The following is a 19,671-nucleotide window of genomic DNA, read 5'->3' on the forward strand; positions in this document are numbered from 1 at the left end:
CACACAAATTGCACCACTGACACGGGAACTGCTTTCATATAGTGTAACGGGACTAGCATAGTGCTGCTGTTGGCCTGCCCCCTCCACCACACACAAGGTGCTGATCATAATACTTTTAAGGCTAAAAGAATTAATGGGAAACTCTTTTGAATCATGTCTCCCCTTTGGTCGAAAAGAGAAATCTAAATATAGGCAAGATATGAAGCAAATGGAAAGAAACAGAGAGGGGAGTGAGAGAGTTTGAGACTTGCACGCTGTCGAGGAAGACCGTGCTGAGCCGTCAAGACCTCCATGGTTTTTTTAGCGCCTCTATCAATGGGAGAAACGCTACACCCAATCCTAGCCTTGACTCACATAGAGCCCCAATTGAGAAGCAAAGGCAAATGGTGGGTAGGTGGCAGAGGTCACAACTGATGCTCTGTTCTCTTGTTTCAGTGCGTGAGGCCTCCGAGTGTCACCCACCCACAGACACAGTTAGTCTTACTTCAAACTTAACGCCCAGCCCATAAAGAAAACCATAGAGTGTGGGTGGTTCAAGACATTGCACTTGATATTCTCTCATTCTGGAACAAAAAAAAAAAAAAACAATGTATCAATCTGAATGAAACCAACTTATGCTTGACTCTAGTTTCTCCCTAATTACTACATTAGCCAAACTTCTCAATGTTCTGTGAAAAAAGTTAAAGTAATATGAGCTAGTAACAGGAATGATTAGCTGGATTCCAAGGGGGGAAATGTTCAAATGGGTTAAGTGTTCTTAATCCTAATGTGTTTATGAAATTAGCAACATTCATCCCTTTCCACACCGGGACTAATTTTGATAGGCTATGTGGGTTTGAACTCTTTGCTTGTTTGTGAATATTTGTAGTGTTGGGGGAATGGTGCAGAGGTGAGTGTGATGGTTCTATAGGGCAGCAGAGAAGTACAGTCAACGTCACTTTGATGTCTCCAAAAGGTCACCTGCACATGAAATGGTACTTTCTAGTGGCAATAATTGATTGAAGTGGACATGCAGTGTCAGGTGGGTTTGAACCCAGTTCTCTCCATCATGTGATCAGGGAGAAAGGTCAGAGGGAAGAGCAACATGGCCACAAGGACGCTCGTGTCAGGAGACTGTCTTTGTCAGCAGTCTCAGTAGCTCATCCTTTTAAGCCTCGCTGATCTTTTTATTTTACTGCAGTGCGTATACCTAAGGTTGCCTGGTCTATTTATTTAAGTGCTATAGAGGAGGACAGATGCCGTGGTACAGACCTACCAAACTCCCAGTTACATCTTAAGCTGGCAACATCTTTCCTGTGTTGGAAGTATCGTCTTCTATCTGTGTGACGCGGCCATTTGTCATGGGTCATGTGCTATTCATTTTCGCTAGTGGTGTAATGGTAGACAAAACTCATGGTTAAACATGGGCCGCGGTTTTGGAGTCACAGTTGAGTGCGTGTTAGCTACGGCGAAAGAAAAAGAAATACCAGCTTTAATTTTGCAGCTGACAGACAATGACTGCCTGTGTTTTACCAAAGAGAAATTGCGCTTGTTTTAAAAGACGCTCAGGGGTGTGAGTACTCAAGCAATCTGCGTTGTGCCATGTGAAAATTAAAGTAACATTTTGTGTGTAGTTTTATATGTTGCATTAACCTTTGCGGAATAAAAAATTATTCCGTTCACAATATGCAAGAAACCCTCAATGTTCTGTGTCACGATTCTATACAAATACACGGCCTGTGGCACCATTAGGTTGCACAACTTTATCCATACATCCTTCTGCTTCACTTGTTACCCCTCTAGTGGCATCTCCATGAGGAATGGAACCTGTAGATACAGTAGCTGTCTCTCAGAAATAGTACATTATCTAGAGCAGTGGCTAGTGGATAGATTTTGTGAACCGTTTTGCTGAAGCTAAGGAGGTGCCTTTTGCAAAACAGCAGCAGCCATCTTTACTGAGATTGCTTATCGGTGAGGTGGAAGTACACACACACACACACACACACACACACACACACACGTCCTTCTATTTCAATTACATTTTAAGAACAAGTACACTTTGGTAAGGCTAAAATTGGAAAAAAAAAAAAGAAAAAAAAGATGTCACCAGAAACTCAAGTCATCCTCTGTCTGAGGGAGCTTACCTGCTGATTATCATTTTAGTACTGTAATGGTTTGAGATTACATAGTTGTGGCAGGACCAGTCAAACAGCACAGAGGCCGTGTCTGGTTCTCTCAGCTGAACAGTGCATAATGGTCATGTTATCAAAGCCTAATAATGTGGAAGTGATCTGGGCCCAAGGGGTCTATGACTCAGTCACTTCAGCTGGGAAGATCATAAGAACCCTCTGGGATTTTTCTCTCTCTGTCTCTGTGAGTGTGTCTGTGAAGAGGGAAAGCAGCAGTTTGTCAGTTTATAGACACTGTACCTCTCTTTCTCTCTGTCTCTCTCTCTCTCTCTCTCTCCATACAGCAAAACTGAAGAGACAACCTTGGAGAAGGATTTTAAACTGTCATTATGTCTGTGCACTGCCTTGGAAAATCCATTAAAGTGCATCTTTAGACACCCTGAATGTCTTCTTTTGAATCATGTGCCTCGGGTCTTAATTTCTTTTACAAACTCATGCTCTCGGCAGGAAAAGCTGGAGCCTGTTTAAGAATTTAGAACATTTTAAACATTCAGGCAGATCTTGACTGTATTAGGGACATGTCATAGAGCCTATCACGCCAATGCTCTGCTCTTTATCGGTTTGATATGGTAACATTTACTGAATTGGCCCTAAGTTTGTATATTAAAAATAGGTAGATAGCAAACAGCAGGAGCAAAAAAAAGTATTTTAGAATAGAATTAATTGATTCAATAGAATATTTTTTTCTTTTAAGATTTAAATCTGTGTTTTACAAACAACCAACCAGAGGTCCCCAGAACTGCAGCTCCTTCTCTGAGACTGCTCCATCCTTCAAATCAGAATCAGTACTGTGAAGAACTACGATTCAGTGCCATTCATTATCCTCTTCCATTACCCCTGTGGTCAGAGCAGTGAGGGTTTGTTGGCACCTGCTGTGAGGCCCTTCCTCATTCTCAGACCAATTTGCTTTGACTTCAGGGGTCAAGGTGTTCATATACAGGGGAAAAAAAGTGACAGCCTCTTGCTCCCACCTACCTTATGAGTGGCAGTCTCACTCATCCAGACAGACTGCTGGGCCAACTGGCCCTCCCCTAGCAACCCATGTCAGAGACATTGGCTGTCTCAAGTGTCTGCCCTGTAACATTGGCTTTGATTGGCCATGACAGGAATGGAACTCATAATATGGAAACTCCATGACACATTCTTTCTCCTGTTTGTTCTGAGCATGAACTAGCAGCGGTGCATACGATTCTGAAGCTCCAGTGGTGGCCCTAACAAAATGAACCTCCGAATCAAATGTGGCAAAGCTTTGATTTCAGTCAATAATGCAAACATTGCAAATGATTGTAAAAGGGAGTTTATGGAGCCAGCCAGTGGAGCAAAGCTGCCTGCGTTCAAGTCGGTCAGATGTTTCCAGTTTATTCCATCTCTGCTTTATGAGATACTCACTCCCAAATATAGGGTATGGAGAAAACAATGATCTCACTCAAAATCATGGGGATGTTCTGTGTTTAGTGAGCATTTAAATAACTCAAGTGCGCTTTAGGTTCAATTCATTTTTTTATTAAATTTTTTTTTTCATATTTTTGTTATTAAAGTTTAATGCAGGATTTGTATTTTGTTTCATTTATTTATAGCATGCTATTGAATTTTCCACTCTTGTTGTCTGAATATGATATTTAGCTCCTGAGATTTGTATCCATATCCCATTTCACTTGGATCTCCTGCAGGCAGACAATAAGCTTTAAAATGCTGACCACGCAAGTTTCAAAAAGCACGTTTGTTGGGTATATTTCAAAGGGAGTACCAACCTTTCATATATCACGCTTGAGATGTACCCCATCTCTGTAGCAGCACCGTTGATCCCACTACCCTAAATAGCGGAGGTAAGATTTCGGCCTAGAGCAAATTTAATGACCTCAGGTATTGCTTTGAGATGCAGCAGCTTATGTTCTGCTTGCTTATTAAAACGAAGAGTTACAAAAAAGGAAAAAAAAAAAAAAAACATGACGAGAGGAAAAGATAGCAGGGGGTCAGGCTGATCACTGAAAAACGTGTAAGTGAATAGCATTCAGCACAGTCAGAACTGTCTGTGATAAGCTATGTCATAGCTTTGTCACAGGCTGTCCACTTTGAACCCTGATACGGTCCGATGCAGGGGTTCTCCGAGGCAGCTGTCTGAACGCTGGTGAAAATGAGCTCCATGCTGGATTAGAGCGCGTGCGTTCAGCCTCGAGGGTGAATGTAATTGGCTCCGAATGCGAATGCCATGGAGATGGTGACCCTCCTTCCTCTCTCAGCCCTGTTTGCATTTCTGCATGAGTTACTGTTTTTGGTCAGCATCCACTGCCGTAGAACAGTAGCAGAGAGGACGCTGCAGGCTCTGCAGAGTTCCTCTCTCTCTCTGTCTCTCTCTCTCTCTCTCTCTCTCTCCCTCACTGGCTTTCTTGCTCTCTCTCTCTCTCCGCATTCTGCTATGCTACCACTGCATTATCAGCTCCTCATCCCCTTCCCCACTTTACATCTCAGTATCAGTCCTGCCCTCCAGCGTTACTGGATACCCAGCAGTGCTGGTACACTCCCCATGATTGACCTTGCACACAGCTCGGCCTGATCCAAGCAAATTCAGCTCCTTTTATTCACCTGCTCCACTGTAGCACTGCAGTCTTTGCCTGCCGTGATTACTGTGATGTCACCTTCTTTGGCCCCCTTAAATCTCCTCGTTTGTTTCTTGTGGGGTAAAGCGGAGCATGCAAGGGACGACTCAAAGACCCCCTCCGTTAAAAAGGAAAAGATGACTCAGTTACAGACATAATTCAAAAGACATAATTCATGGGGAGTAGCTCTTTGCTATTTTCACTGGGGACTGTCATGACATTTTGTGTCCTCATCAGGAATCCCTTAATTGTGACTTTGTAACTTCTGAGTATCTTTATTTTACCTTTTCTTCTAATAGCAAAAGTAGGTCAACAAAGGATATCTGGTGAGATTTGTATGTCATGAGGACCATCCAGGAATACTGTACATTTTGTGCCAGTGACTTTTCCATCTGTTCTTTAAAATGTCTTTCTGTCGGACAACTCCAGTTCAGTCCCATTTATTCAAAGCATGGCGTCACCATGTCCTGAGACATTTTGAAAAGCCATATTTAAATAAGATATGTGCATAGAATAGAATAGAATCTCTGTGATCGCGCACACTGTGAGCAGTGTGCAGTGAATTTAACCTCTGCATTTAACCCATCCTATACGCCTGGTAGTGAGCACACACAGACGCACACCGGGTGCAGACGCAGTGGGCAGCACGCCTGCGCCTGGGGAGCAGTTGGGGGTTAAATGCCTTGCTCAAGGGCACTCCAGCCATGGATGTTGAGGGAGGGAAGCGCAGTTCACCCACTCCCCCTGCCCACGTTTTTCCTGCCGGTCCAAGGGATTGAACCAGCGACCTTCCGCCTGCTTCTCTAACCATCAGGCCACGGCTGCCCCCTATGTCATTGTGGATGGAACCAGAATTATCCCATATGTTGCAAATTACAAAGATACTACAGAAACCTACACTGTAAAGTCGCATTTTGGCATTTGGGGCAGGACTATAACTGTAACTCGAACTAATGCTGCCAATGTAACTTACTTTTACTCTCGCTCCTCAACATGGATCAGGCTCATCTCCTCACCGTGTCATCACAACTTTGTGCCCCCCTGCACCTACCACTTTCCATTTCCTACTGATATGTTGATGTGAAGTGATGAATGTGTTGGATTATGTTTGGGCTAATTGGAAATGAAAATGTGACGTCGTTCAGTTTCCCATTTATCTAAACGCGTATACAGAATTAATGACTAATACAAACAGGACAGGCCACTGAAACTGCTGGCGAAAATTTCATTTTAGCCGGAGATATCTCTGTTCATTGACGGATAATGGAACCCCTCTATACAGTACTGTTATGAAGTGAGTGCACCCATGAGAAGTGTGTGTTTTTCAACCAGTTTGTATGTATGGATACTTAATCTTCATTTCAACAATATTAATAGATAAAGGTGATCTAGTATAACTACAACAACAACAAAAAAGATGTAAGAAATGCGGTGGTACAAAAGAGTCTGCAGTGGAAGAAATAGGTACATCCCCTCACTTCATTTGGCAGAAATCACTTCTTTTAGTCATTTCTTGTCTTTCTCTTAGATTGACTTGGTAGTAATTTTTGTTTGGAGAAAAGTTTGAGAGCTCTCTTGCATGTACTGCCCGCTTCAAGCCCCCCCTCCCCCCTACCCCCAGCACTTTGACTTGGCTGTTCCATTTTCTAGTTTCCTCTTTTTGAGCCATTCTTCTGTGGATTTCCTTGAGTGTTTTGGGGCATTGTCTTGTTGCAAGGTCTGCTTATTGTCCAGGCTGAGCTTTTTGACGGATGGCCACACATTTTCCTCTGTTACTCTCTTGTACATTGAGGAATTCATGATGGACTCTATAATTGTAAGCAGGCCAGGCCCTGAGGCAGCAAAGCAGCCCCAAACCATAATGCTTTCACCACTGTGCTTTACAGCTGAAATGAAGTTCTTTTAGGCGAATGGCGTTTTTGATTTTCGCCAAACGTGATGTCTGGCATCGTGACCTCACAGCACTACCTTTACCATGTCTGTTCAGAGCACTTTGTTCCAGTGGTCATGTTCTTCACGTAGGTGTTGTCCAGAAAACTTCAGTCATACAGCCATGTTCTTTTTTGAGAGCAAAGGCCGCTTCCTTCCTGTGCGGTCTCTTTCGGACAGTTGACTCAGACCAAAAGGCAAGATTTGCCTGTAAGTCCCAACATGTTGCCCCGGGCTTTTTTCAGACTTCCTGCAGAATGTTGCGCTCAGCTTTTGGGCTGAATTTGGTGGGAAGACTTGGCCTAAATAGGTCGCCAGTGATTTGAATCTAGACAGTCTTTTGGACAGTTGAGTGGTTGATTACGAATTGCGTGGCAATAGTTTTAAAACCCTTCTCAGGCTCTTCGAAATCAACAATCTTTCATTTGAAGGCCTCAGAGAACTTTTTTGATCTTAGCCACAATGTAGCCACCTACTCCAATCGCTAAGACCAAACTAGACCACAAGTTTCTGATGTTTATGTAAGGCAGTGCACTCCAAGTTACTCTCTATGGATGCTCTAGGCTAATCATTTGCACTCGTTTTGGTGTACCTGATTCTCATTTGAAGCATTTGATGCGATGATAATAGGGGTGTTCTTTTTTCTGCACAAGGAAATTTCTGCATTTCTGTTGACTAAAATTGTACATAGTTTTACACTGTACATTGCAATTACTGCAAATTTTTCAATGTTATTTTTTAAAATTACATCACTGTTGGCAGCACTGGTTTATATTACTTAAATATAAATATACATAGATATGTAAATGTTATTAAAGAGTACTGATAAATAAAGGGGACCTAATTTTAAATACTGATATCAATATGTGTTTGTGTGTGCATTTATATACATATCTTTAAAATGTCTGTTGATCATTTTTTAACAAGGCAAATTTAGTTCTCTACAGAGTTAGGGATGTGGTAATTCCCAAAATGACGAATTGCATCATTATTGGTACATTTGCTTATCTCTGTAGGGCTGTTAGTTGAGCACTCTTGTGGCCTCAGGGCATCCATACTATGCACACCTTTTATTTGCATTTCTGTATGATACACAGGGCCGATGTACGAGAGAGAACTGCAAGTACCTCCACCCGCCAGCACACCTGAAGACCCAATTAGAAATCAATGGACGCAACAACCTCATCCAGCAGAAGACAGCAGCAGCCATGTTGGCTCAACAGATGCAGTTCATGATCCCCGGCACTACCATGCAGCCAGTGGTAAGAAACTGCTACTCAGTGAGTATGATAAATATCACTGTCAGGCTGATTTTTCTCTCTCTCCTTGCCTCTCGCTCTCTCTCTCTCTCTCTCTCACACACACACACATGCACACACACTTATTCTCTCTCTTTGTCACATTTTCTCACAGTCTTTCTTTCTGTCACTTTCTGTCCCTCCTTTGTTCTCTCTCTCTCTCTCTCTCACTCTGTCAGTATGCAGTACAATGAAGATTTTTGCTAGAAAGCTGTTAAATGATATTGAATGACTCCCTAAATACACAAAATACAGAGATAAGCTCTGAGTTCGTCTTCCCCTTGCATCTTCTTCCTGATAGCCTACGTTTCCAGTAAGCCAAGGTCTGGGATCAAATCCTGGCATCAGCTATACGCCATATCTGACCCCCATGAGTCACGGCATGGGCCTCGTTCCGACAGAGATGCTCCCAAGCACCCCGGTCATTGTCCCTGGAAGCCCGCCTGTCAGTGTGCAGAGCTCCTCCTCCACGCAAAAACTGCTACGGACAGACAAACTGGAGGTAACCAATGAGAATGCTCCAATCCATATGAACCTTTATGCTGTGAATCCTGTCACATGAGGCAGAAGGTGTATCCCCAAGCTGGTAGTCATGTCTCTGTCACAGAGCTACTTTGTGAAAACTATGTCTTTGCCATGGTCCATTTGTGTATCTGATTTTTATTTGAATTTTAATGACGGTCTCAGCAGCATTTGGGCTTGAGTAGCTTATTGTTTATTATACAGTAGACAAAGTACAAGGTCATTGTCATTTGAAGAAAAAACAAAAGGTACATTCGAAATGACTATGTGCGTGTTGACTAAGTGCTGTCACTTAGCAACTGAGTGATTTGTGTGATAATGAGAGTGTCTGTTTCCCTGAGGAATAGTCGTCCTCCCACGCCAAGCATGACTGTTAACTGTATTGTTTCTGTCTTCTTTACTGTATATGATGTGCGCTCGCTCTCTCTCACTCTCTCCCTCCCTCTCCCTCTCTCTCTCTCTCTCTCTCTCTCTCCCTCCCTCTCCCTCTTTCTCTCTCTCTCTCTCTCTCTCCCTCCCTCTCCCTCTTTCTCTCTCTTTCTCTCTCTCTCTCTCTCTCTCTCTCTCTCTCTCTCCCTCTCCCTCTTTCTCTCTCTTTCTCTCTCTCTCTCTCTCTCTCTCTCTCTCTCCCTCTCCCTCTCCCTCTCCCTCTCCCTCTCCCTCTCCCTCTGTCTCTGTCTCTCTTTCTCACTCTTATTCTCCTTTTTCTGTGTGTGTGTGTGTCTTATTAGTGTGTTTGCTGCATTTTTACAGCTGTTCTTTGTGTTTAACAATGATGTGTTTTTTGTCTCTAACGGTGAGATACATACTTCATCTTACACCCAGAATTTTCCTTAAGGACACCCATAATGTTTCGCTATACAAAGGGTGTTGTTCTTCTGTCCACAATGATAGATATGTTTACTGTTACAGTCCTGAAGCAAACGTTACATTCGAGGCAATAAAAAAAAAACAGAAGTGGAATCAGTATTTGTATCAATTCTTTCCAGAAGATGTGTAGTCACAGGCATACGCTCTGAATGTATTTGCTCTGGTACAACCAGATAACGGTCCACATCTGAAATATAAAGTAGAGTTTGTTCTGTGTCAGTACACTTATGTAATATAGGACTCGCAGCACAGTGGTTTAACTGGTAGAACTGAAATGTTGTATCATACAAACCACCTAGAATAGTATCTGAGGCAGTATTCACTCTTTGCATCTTCCTCTTACCCATGCATGTATGTGTTTGTGTGTGTGTGTGTGTGTGTGTGTTTGTGTGTTTGTGCGTGTGTGTATTGTCTTGTGTTTTCCTCGTTATGCGTCCGCACAGGTGTGTCGCGAGTTCCAGCGAGGGAACTGCGCTCGAGGAGAAACGGACTGCCGTTTCGCCCACCCTAGCGACAGCCCCATGATTGACACCAGCGACAACACCGTCACCGTCTGCATGGACTACATCAAGAGTCGCTGCTCACGCGAGAAGTGCAAATATTTTCATCCCCCGGCTCACCTGCAGGCCAAGATCAAAGCCGCCCAGCACCAGGCCAATCAGACAGCCGTGGCAGCGCAGGCCGCAGCCGCAGCCATGGTAAGACACACCCTAGAATGCAGTAGACCACACTGCAAGCAAGCACTGTAGGCACCGCAACACCCCATACACTCTTAAGCACCGAAATCACATCCTTTTGCACTGCACCAGAGTCAGTCCCAGACTGGGATCACACTAAGCCTCTTCTACGCATAGCAATATGCCCTCACTCTTCATTTGTGTATATTAGTGTTCCTGAACCCATGTCCAGTGGACGTTAAAGACATCTCTCCTTTAATTTTTCACAAACACAATTTATTCAAAAGTGTTTGGATCCCCAGAAACAGAAGTGAGTGATAGTGGTACAGTGGGTTATTCGACATGCCACATCAACCTAAGAGACAGCATCAAGCTATAAGTAGTCTTTCTTTAAATTAGATTTGATTGGAATGCACTGACAAAAAAACAAAACAAAAACAAAACACCCCATCCCTCATACGTAATGCGCTGACGCAGTGTATAATTCATGTCGCAATGAGAAAAGTTAATGAAAATACCGTAACATGTGTCATGACTCCGTCAAAACACAGATGTAACATAGAAATTAATAGAATTTTGCGCCACACTGCTCCTCATGATTTTCATTAAACAGTGTGTAGAACACAAAGCTCTACACATATGCACCTCTGCTCACATCTGCAGAATACAGTGACATTGCTGTCGGAGACACCGCTAGTCTATTTTCAGCTCGTCTTTGATTTATTTTATACGATCGTACACTTGTAGACACACAAATTATGTAGAGGCGCACACTGCCCAATGACAGTGGAATTCCAAGCCCTGTTGGGAGTTAGCACATAAAATGTGGAGCACTGCTTTATTATTATATAGGCATGAGGACAGACATTTCTAGAATATGGCAGGAGTCTCATACCAAGCCTGTGACAACCCATAATCTCATTCCTCAAGGCGTGCGGTCTCATTAAACCAGTTAAAGAAAGATTAGAGATGCTACATGGTAATCCACCAGAGTGACAAAAAAAAAAACCCTCTTATGCTCTAGACGCATGTAATTATTGATCCTTTTGTTATTGGAAATGGTATAGTAGCGTTATTAGTTTAGTATTATTAGTTTGCCTAAAAGGCTTTTTGTGCTAATGTCCTTGGTTGCGCGAGGTCACATGGTAACTTCCCCCACATTTCTCTCCCAAGGGGAAGGTTTTTTTCTTGGTCCAAATCGCTACAAATTGAATTAAGGAGATGGATAACACTGTCACACCAAACTGACATTATGGCTCAGGTTCAGTTCTAGTCCACTGAAACTATATCCCTGGCTTAGCGTCAAGCAGTTTGAGAGAAAATGTCAGGGCAGCCGTGGCAAGTTTGCTTGTGTTCCGCTTTTTTTACCGCCGCAACACAGCGCTTTGTGAACGGCCAGCGTGGTTTTGGCTGCTGTTTTCTGCCCCTTATGGTGCTCACATCATGCTTGGCCTCATATTCATTTTGCTTGCTTTTGCCCCGTAACCTCTTTGTCTTTTCCACTGTGGCGTCTGGGTCAATGAGGGTGACTCAAGGACAGCGACCATGGCAGTCACAATAACCTAGAAGAGAAAATAAAACCCTTCATGTTTCCCAAATGTTTTGTGACCTGAGATAAACTGCCTGCTTTAACTGTAGGCAAAACATCGTCAGCCCTGAAGGTCCAATGTCCTTGTCCTGATTACAGGAGAATACCGTGTGTGGATAACAAAGCGCATTCCTTAGTCAAACGTAGTTTTTTTTTTTTTTTTTTTTTTTTTTTTTTTTTTTTTTATGTCGTAGAGTTACATTTGCATGACGCTGAAAATCCCTCACTCGACCATGAAGTGACCTCTTGTAAAGCTTTTTAAGCTCAAGACAGACGTTCTCTCATATTGTAATCTATTGAATTATTTACCTCAGTCTACCTCGGTAAGATTATGTAACCGTGCATGATAAAGGTATCAGGGACAAAGAGATTTGCATTTGTGTGATTTCTTGGTATGAATTCAGCCCTGCAGTTTGTACCCAACCTCAACCCTCTTTAGGTTAATCCAAAAGTAAAAAAAAAAAAAGAAAAAAACTCCAAAAGACCAGTCATTGTCAGAGATAGCCTTCTAGACAGGATTTGCATAGAAAATTTGTATAAGTTGGCTTGGAGACAGTCACCAAGATGAATGAGTCATTCTGTTGTATCTGACGAGTCTTGCAGCATTTTCTTAACTGCAGCGTATTGTATATGATGTCAGTTTTGCTGTCGTCAGGTCTTCACGTCCAAAACCTTTTAAAAGTTCAATTGAGTTATTTTTATAGAGACCAGTTGTTCCTGTGGAAATTCCGACTCATATGTTTGCATGGTCTCCCAAGCAGCTTTGCTTTTCCATGCTTTTTCAAATTTTGTCTTCTCTTTTTTCTTTTTGTTTTGCTGCCTATTGATTAACCATCCATTCACTTGAGCCAAATTATATTCAATGCTTGCGTTTTCTTGCATGCCATTTAATTGTCATAAAGATATTGCAGTGTGCTGACATGGTAGAACATAGATTTTTTTTCTCACATGCACCAACTAAGTGTACTTTACAAAGAGTTTATCAAATCAATTACATCTCTGCACCTCAAGTCTTAAATATTTCATGGTGAACTACATCGCAAACTATGATATGGTAATTAAACTAATGCAGCAAGTGCTGAGGGAAAAAAAAAAAAAAAACACGGATAAATCAGAAATTTGGATTATTAAGCAAATATAAAAATAAACAGAGCTCCACATTCTGTGATTGCTTACCTAATTGTATCTCTTGTATTAGATAGATATTTTGCATAATTTCCACTTGATTAAACTGTGACACATTATCCTGCTGAATGTATTCAATTCAGTTTTTCAAAACTGACATATCCTACCATACAGCAGTAAAATAAAACAACAAATGACAAAAAAAAAAAAAAAAAGAAAACAACAACAGAAAGGCATTTCTTGTAGAAGAGACTTGGATTTGCTAGACTGAAGTTTGGAGTTTGGGTTCCTGATTTTTGGTGAAAACACTAAGAGCCTGTAAATGTCACGGCTTTTTTTCTGTGAATGTTAAAAAGGAAAAAAAAAAAGGGGGGGGGGGGGGTCAAGGCTTCAGCTTGTTCGAGTACCCATTGACAAAAACATAATGCCTAGATGGTATAATAGCTCTCTTTACACAGTTTGTACCCTTTTCAAACTCAGTGGCCCTCATCACCGTAAATGAAGTCCCACACCTCAGTTCAGTGGACTGTCAGGAAATGCACTGGCAGCCTCATCTCAGAAACAAAGTTACACTGGCCTCAGTATTGACTGGTGCATCCAATCTCAGCGCTTTCTTTCTTTCCCTCTTTCTTTCCTTCTTTCTTTCTTTCTTTTCTTTCTTTCTTTCTTTCTTTCTTTCTTTCTTTTTTTTATTTACCGGGCGCTGATCATTGGGGGCTATTGACAACTCAGAGTCTCTGTTAAGAATGTTCATGACTGACATTTGATGTCTGTTCACCAAGAAATGCCAACCTGCACATCTTTCCCTGTTAAAGGAAGTGACATGTGGTCATCCCTAGCTAGTTGAGTGCACACCATTGATCAGGGTTTACCCTGCGGGTTGCAGTAATCATCTTTATTATACAGATATTTTCATTCATAATTGTCCAAGAAGTGTACATGTGTTTGTCCATTTAGTAAGTGGATTGTAAGTGTGTTAATATCCTCTAGTTTGTTCATTACATTTACAAGTAGTTGCTGACTGACCTGTGATTTAAAGCTAAAAGAAATTTAAAAAGCTTACATGACTAATAACAACAATCCCATTAGTGTGTTTACTTTTTTTTTTTTTAATAAATTGTGAAAATCTTTATTTCTTACGCTCTTAACAAAAAAAATATATATATAGTAGATGCTTTTTGCTTTTTGTACTAATTCAAACCGTAGCAGTATGTTTCTTTGAAACAGAGTTTTTTCTTTATGTGCATGCCTATTGTTTTGTATGTGGTATACTGCATTCAGATTACTTTTGTTTTTTTTTTTTTCCTTCTCACCTATCCACAATGCAATGCTGTCCCCATGATGCACCTCTGCTTGCTGTTACCTGTATGTTAATACGCTTGAATCCCATTGGCCCACTGCCATCATGTGCTCGCTGCCTGCTATTTAAAGACTCAGTCGACTGCCAAAGCAATGAAGCGACCCCTCGAGGCAACTGTAGATCTGGTACTTTGACCTTTCACCTTTTGCTTTGCATGTAGCTTTTTAATGTACCGTAGCCACTCACAGAATTTAATTTGGCTTCTTTATTTTTAAAACCAGTAATAGAGTTCTTGTACACGTATATAGATTACCATCAGTTTTGACAATGTTTGACAATATAGAGTTCCTTTTCTGTTCATTACAAAGTAATGTAAACATAATTTTTATGAAGCAAAGTAGCGATACATGTAAATCAATATTCATTTTGATTGCTGATGTGTTTAAGTGCCTTGCAATTTAATGTGTGTCATTGTCTGTGTGATATTGTAATCATAAAGCTGTAATTCATTGCATGTCTGTATGTGTGTATTTGTGTGTATGTGTGTGTGTGTGTGTGTGTGTGTGTGTGTGTGAAAGAATGATATTTGTTCATGTTTTGAGAAAATGGTTTTATCCCAATCTAACCGTACCTTGTCTTCCCCTAATCCCCGTATCTGTCTGTCACTTAGGCTTTCCCCCACGGCGTTCTTCAGCCTCTACCAAAGAGACCGGCTCTGGAGAAGAGCAATGGGGCCAGTACACTCTTCAACCCCAGCGTTTTGCACTACCAGCAGGCCCTGGCCAATGCACAGCTACAGCAGCCTGCGGCCGCATTCTTTCCTACAGGTACATCCACATGCACCTGATGCACACATGTCCTTATGGATCACATCTTTGATACCCACAGCCTAACACAGGTCTGTCTTACATATAAATATATGACATGTTTTGTAGCTCAGTTGTATGAGGCGGGATTCCGCTTTTTCTTACAGGCAGCGTGACAAGTTTGTCAGTACAAAAACAGAATTGAACATGTTAGGGCATTTATATGCTTTTTTTTTTTTTTTTTTTTTTTATTCTCACATGAATCAGATTGAATGCAAATGTTTTAGAGACACTCCCCTAAACTTTAATCTAAACCGATTTGGGGCCTGCAAGTAAAAGTGCTAGCAGCACAGATTCACTTTGATCACCACCTCTTGTAGTCATAACACGGCACATGGGAGATCACGTTGCTGTATAATTATCACTCATGCACTCAACGCCCTCCTATAATCTGCCAACAACCTGTGGAAAATATGACTTGCGATATAGTCAGTCAGTGGCCTTCATCTGTTAACACAGAGTATCTTTGTCCCCCTGTAGTTTTATCCACTTTTTTTTATAAGTCTTGCTGTCTTAGCCCTCGCTTGCCCTGAGTTTGACCTTATAAGGCCATGTAGTTGTACCTGTCTTCCTGTTCTCTAACACCCCCCCCCCCCCCCCCCCCCAACTCTCTCCTGCTGTTCTGATGCTATTACTGTTAGCTACTAACAGTGTGAAAAGCTTACTTGGATTGGTCATGTCCTTACTGCATGGCCTTGTTCCCCCAATTTCAGTCTTCCCTTTGGCCAACTATGGCTCATTTGTTGTTTTCTAACCCCCCTCTGTACCCCCCCCCCCCCCCCAAGTTATCACTCTCTTCTAGCACTAACCATGCCAATCTTTCCCACGATGCGAAATGACTGGCTTTTTTTTTCCAGTGGTGCTTTTGCTAGTGTTGGTCCTGCAAACCCACTATTAAAGAGTTCAGGTTTAACGTTTTCAGAAACAAAAAACCAACCAAAAATATGCACAGAGCAAGCAAGCTGTGATGATATGCTTATTGAATCTGAATGGCATGCTGATATAACTGAATCTCTTTGCTCTTTCTAACGTGTTTTTTTCCCCCCCTTATTAACCTCTACTCACTCTCCACTGCATGGGCACAGGGTCAGTCTTGTGCATGACTCCTGCTAGCAGCATTGGTAGGTTACTTTTTTCTCTCTCTCTCTCTCTCTCTCTCTCTCTCTCTCTCTCTCTCTCTCTCTCTCTCTCTGTCTCTCTCTCTCTCTCTCTCTCTCTTTTCCCTCCACACCTCACTCTGACATTTAGACACTCTTACAGGTGATTTGACTTGACTTGTTTCACGTTGTGGTGGTTTTTGTTTGTTGCCACAAGTGACATCCAAGAAAACCGTCCTTTGGTTAAGGAGAACAGTTAATTAGTGCATGAACTGTTTCTCTTCCTGAACAACTTTCACCCTCTTCATCTCACCTGTAAGAGTACATGGTTCTTTGGGAATAATCATGAACTTCTCTGGACTTAAGAATTTAACTCCAGTAATAAATTATAAATTGTAGTGTAGTACAGCACTCTTGCATTATTATTATTATTGTTATTATTATTATTATTGTTATTATTATTATTATTATTATTGTTATTATTATTTGATCCATTTGTTCAAATATTATTGAGTGAAAACACCAACACAGATAAATCCCCAAGACTTGTAGGTATTGATTATTAGATATTGTCTTTTGTTGTGCTCTGCTGTTTGGGAAATTTGATCAGTTTCCTAGAGAAATATTTCCAAAATTTTGTTACAAAACCTAGTACCCAAATTGTGATGTGTCTTCATAGCACGAAGGGCACTATTTCAGTTTTCACTGCATTTGCCGTAATGCTATATTTTATGTTTACTATGATCATTTGGACATTTATTTACTCTTGCAATTGGTGGTCACTCTGTGATCAGGGTGTCTCTCATTATGCATGCAAAAATCTCTCTCTGGGAAAAACTGATTATCGTGAGAAATTTCCTTGTTTGTGATTTGTAATCGGCTTTTTTTTCCTCTCTTTTTTTTATTTTTCTCCCATGCTTTCTTGCTTTGCATCGTGATTGCATGCCATCTGCTGGTCTAACCTAATGATGGCTTGCTGCTCTGTATTATTCACCATGCAAAAAAAAAAAAAACAACAACAACAAAACTTACGAACCAAAAAACACCTGTTGCCATGGTTTCCATAATGCTCCACCTACCTGTTCATTGCTTCCATGGTTCCCTTCTTGAAAAAGTACCCATGATGTACAGTGCTACGCCTGCTACTGTCTCTGCAGCAACAACTCCTGCCACAAGTGTCCCCTACGCAGCAACAGCACCAGCCAATCAGGTTTGCTCCTTTTAAAAGCTTTCTTTCATAAATCCCTGAGCTCTGAATAAGTACTCAGACACAACCCAGTGAAACCTGGTCTCTATGGCAATCTCTAGTTTCACATCAACTGATGCCGTGACAGTGCTGGTGTGGGCGTGTGTGGCTACCTCACACTTATGGTTTTAGAGCTTAACTGTTTTACGGTAAAAAAAATATTGGCCAATCTCCCACTGTTATTTGTACAGCATAGTACTTATCCAGAGCTCTCACATGGCAAATAGTAGTTGTGTTGTGTTGCATATCTTTTGTGTTTTGTTTTGCATGTCCTTTCATTATTTTTGATGTTCGAGTTATCCTTCATCATCATTTAGAAATGATATGTCTGGTATCAGCTCAAAACAAAACAAAACAACATAAGAAGGAGACAAAACACAGGAACAGGAACAAAAAAATCTCTCCATCTTAGTTCTGTCAGTGCACACTTTTTTTCCCCTTACCAACATTAATGCCACTGGTTTCTTTGTGTTTTTTTTTTGTTTTCTCACAAGTTGCTATTTTTCACACTGCGTCTCCATCACAGAGGAGAGAGGATAGGAGGCCGTCGGGGGCCAGTCAAGGAAGCTGTCGATTTGAGTTGCGTCAGCATGGCTATTAGAGCAGCCAGAGGCAGGAAGGACGTACTGTTGTACCCTTTCCGGAAAAGGGCTAAATATGGCACCTGATGCTGCCGATAGACTTTGGAGTGAGCCACAGCAGCAGCTATGAGAAGGGGGGGAAGGGAGGAAGGAGGGGAAGGGAGGGAGGGAGGGAAAGGGGGGTGGTGGGGAGGGGGGGTGGTGCAGGAAGGTCACAGAGGCAGCATCTGGAATTTTGCATGACGTACACGCCCTCATAGACCCCACAATTACAATGTCAGGAGACCAACAATAGAATGAGCCTGCGAACGCTAACAGCTTACTCATTAACCACTGTTACCACTGTTACCACCGCCCCCCCCCCCCCCCCCCCCCCGCCGAACCCAGTTATGTAGGTTTGATCGAAATTCACTCGTCTCTGTGTTTTCCGTGGTGTCTATTCAAAAAGAGGATTGAAGAAACATTCAGGTTTGTTTCCTTGGCACCCGTCTCGCGCTGTAACACTTAATCCGTGATTCTTAAATCCTCTTGAATATCAAAAAGGTGCAGACGTTTTCCCGACGTGTTTTATTTGTTACACAACAGATTATTAAAAATGGACGAGATGGAGGACCGCTATCGGTTTCGCTGCGTGTTTACTCATAACGGCCGTGCGACCGCTCCCACCACTTTGATATTGTTCTGGAGAGGGTCAAATAAGGAGAACACGCTTCCCTCCTTAGGCTGGGCCTTTCCTGTTGTTTTTAAGAGCCAAGCCATAGAACACATAGGAAACCGAAGAGCTGGAGCAGTCCAGTCGGTTGTGGTCTCGTCATGTGAGATCATGTGGGGCTTTGCTTGACCAAAGCCCCATGTAACATGCTCAGAAGCAGATCAGTCTACAGGCAAACGTCTCATCATCATATATTCTATCAGCCTAGTTAACCTGCACTTGAATCATGTTCACCAGTTGTTACTTTAGACAGGCTGAGATGTAGCTCTCATCAAAAGCAAACCCTAGTTTCACCTACAGTAGATCAGGTGTTAAATTTGAATCAGGAGAGAAGAAGTAAATGTGAGACAGCAGCTGAGGAAAAGAAGTAAGTGGGAGATTGTGGTATATGGCTAATACGCTGTGTAGCTTGTCTCTGAGCCCTGGGTTTCACATCTTAGTGGTCCGATCTACTGCTTTTACTCTTGAGAGATAGTGGTCGACTTGATATAAAGACGCCATAAAGTCTCATTACTTAGCTTTAGGAAAACTGTCTCTCTCTCTCTCTCTTTCTCTCTCTGAGGCTCCTAGAGAACTGTTTGAATATGTTGGGCAAATGGTTAACAGTCTGAGAGAGCACATAAGATGAATGAGAGACAGAGCCTCTGAGAGCTTAGGCACTCTCCGTGATTACCCAGCTTAACTCAGTCACTGGCCCAGCCTTCCCCACACAGACAGACAGTACTATTGCTGGTGGGCTGAGTCATCATTGCCGTGGCTAATTTAACATTTGAGTTTAATTATTCAGAGGAAGAGAGCCGCAGGCCTGTGCTTCTGCAAATGTATCACACGGGAGACACAAACAGACCTGTCACTGCTACAACAAACAGTGCCCTGAGTCATGGTCATTAGTTTTAATTCATACATGGCTGTGATTCAAGCTTACTAAACTTCTCACTCCAACCATTCAGATACAAACAACCAACGCCTAAAGAATTGGTTTGAGAACAGCATCTTGGTCATAATGTCCCGTTGTCCTCATTGTCAGCGTAAGGATTTAGATCTAACAGATGTGAATCAGTCTTAGCTGAGGATCTCCGAGATTCAAATGCATCG

The 19,671-nt window shown here is 42.0% G+C and overlaps 1 protein-coding gene across 6 annotated transcripts in view; it reads left to right on the forward strand.

Annotated features, from left to right (window-relative positions):
* The window catches only part of mbnl2 (muscleblind-like splicing regulator 2), a 37,047-nt gene that overhangs the window by 14,975 nt on the left and 2,401 nt on the right, over positions 1-19,671 (forward strand). The window contains exons 2-8 of one of the 6 annotated variants that reach the window (XM_030779789.1): positions 7,792-7,956; positions 8,294-8,494; positions 9,828-10,082; positions 14,206-14,259; positions 14,745-14,901; positions 16,026-16,061; positions 17,153-17,247. In XM_030779789.1, the coding sequence (XP_030635649.1) occupies positions 7,792-7,956; positions 8,294-8,494; positions 9,828-10,082; positions 14,206-14,259; positions 14,745-14,901; positions 16,026-16,061; positions 17,153-17,247 (963 nt within the window). The remainder of the gene's footprint in view (positions 1-7,791; positions 7,957-8,293; positions 8,495-9,827; positions 10,083-14,205; positions 14,260-14,744; positions 14,902-16,025; positions 16,062-17,152; positions 17,248-19,671) is intronic. The other 5 variants (XM_030779787.1, XM_030779788.1, XM_030779790.1 and 2 more) reach the window with 5 other exon arrangements.

The sequence above is a fragment of the Chanos chanos genome, chromosome 7, assembly GCF_902362185.1.
Source record: "Chanos chanos chromosome 7, fChaCha1.1, whole genome shotgun sequence".
Classification (NCBI taxonomy): domain Eukaryota; kingdom Metazoa; phylum Chordata; class Actinopteri; order Gonorynchiformes; family Chanidae; genus Chanos; species Chanos chanos.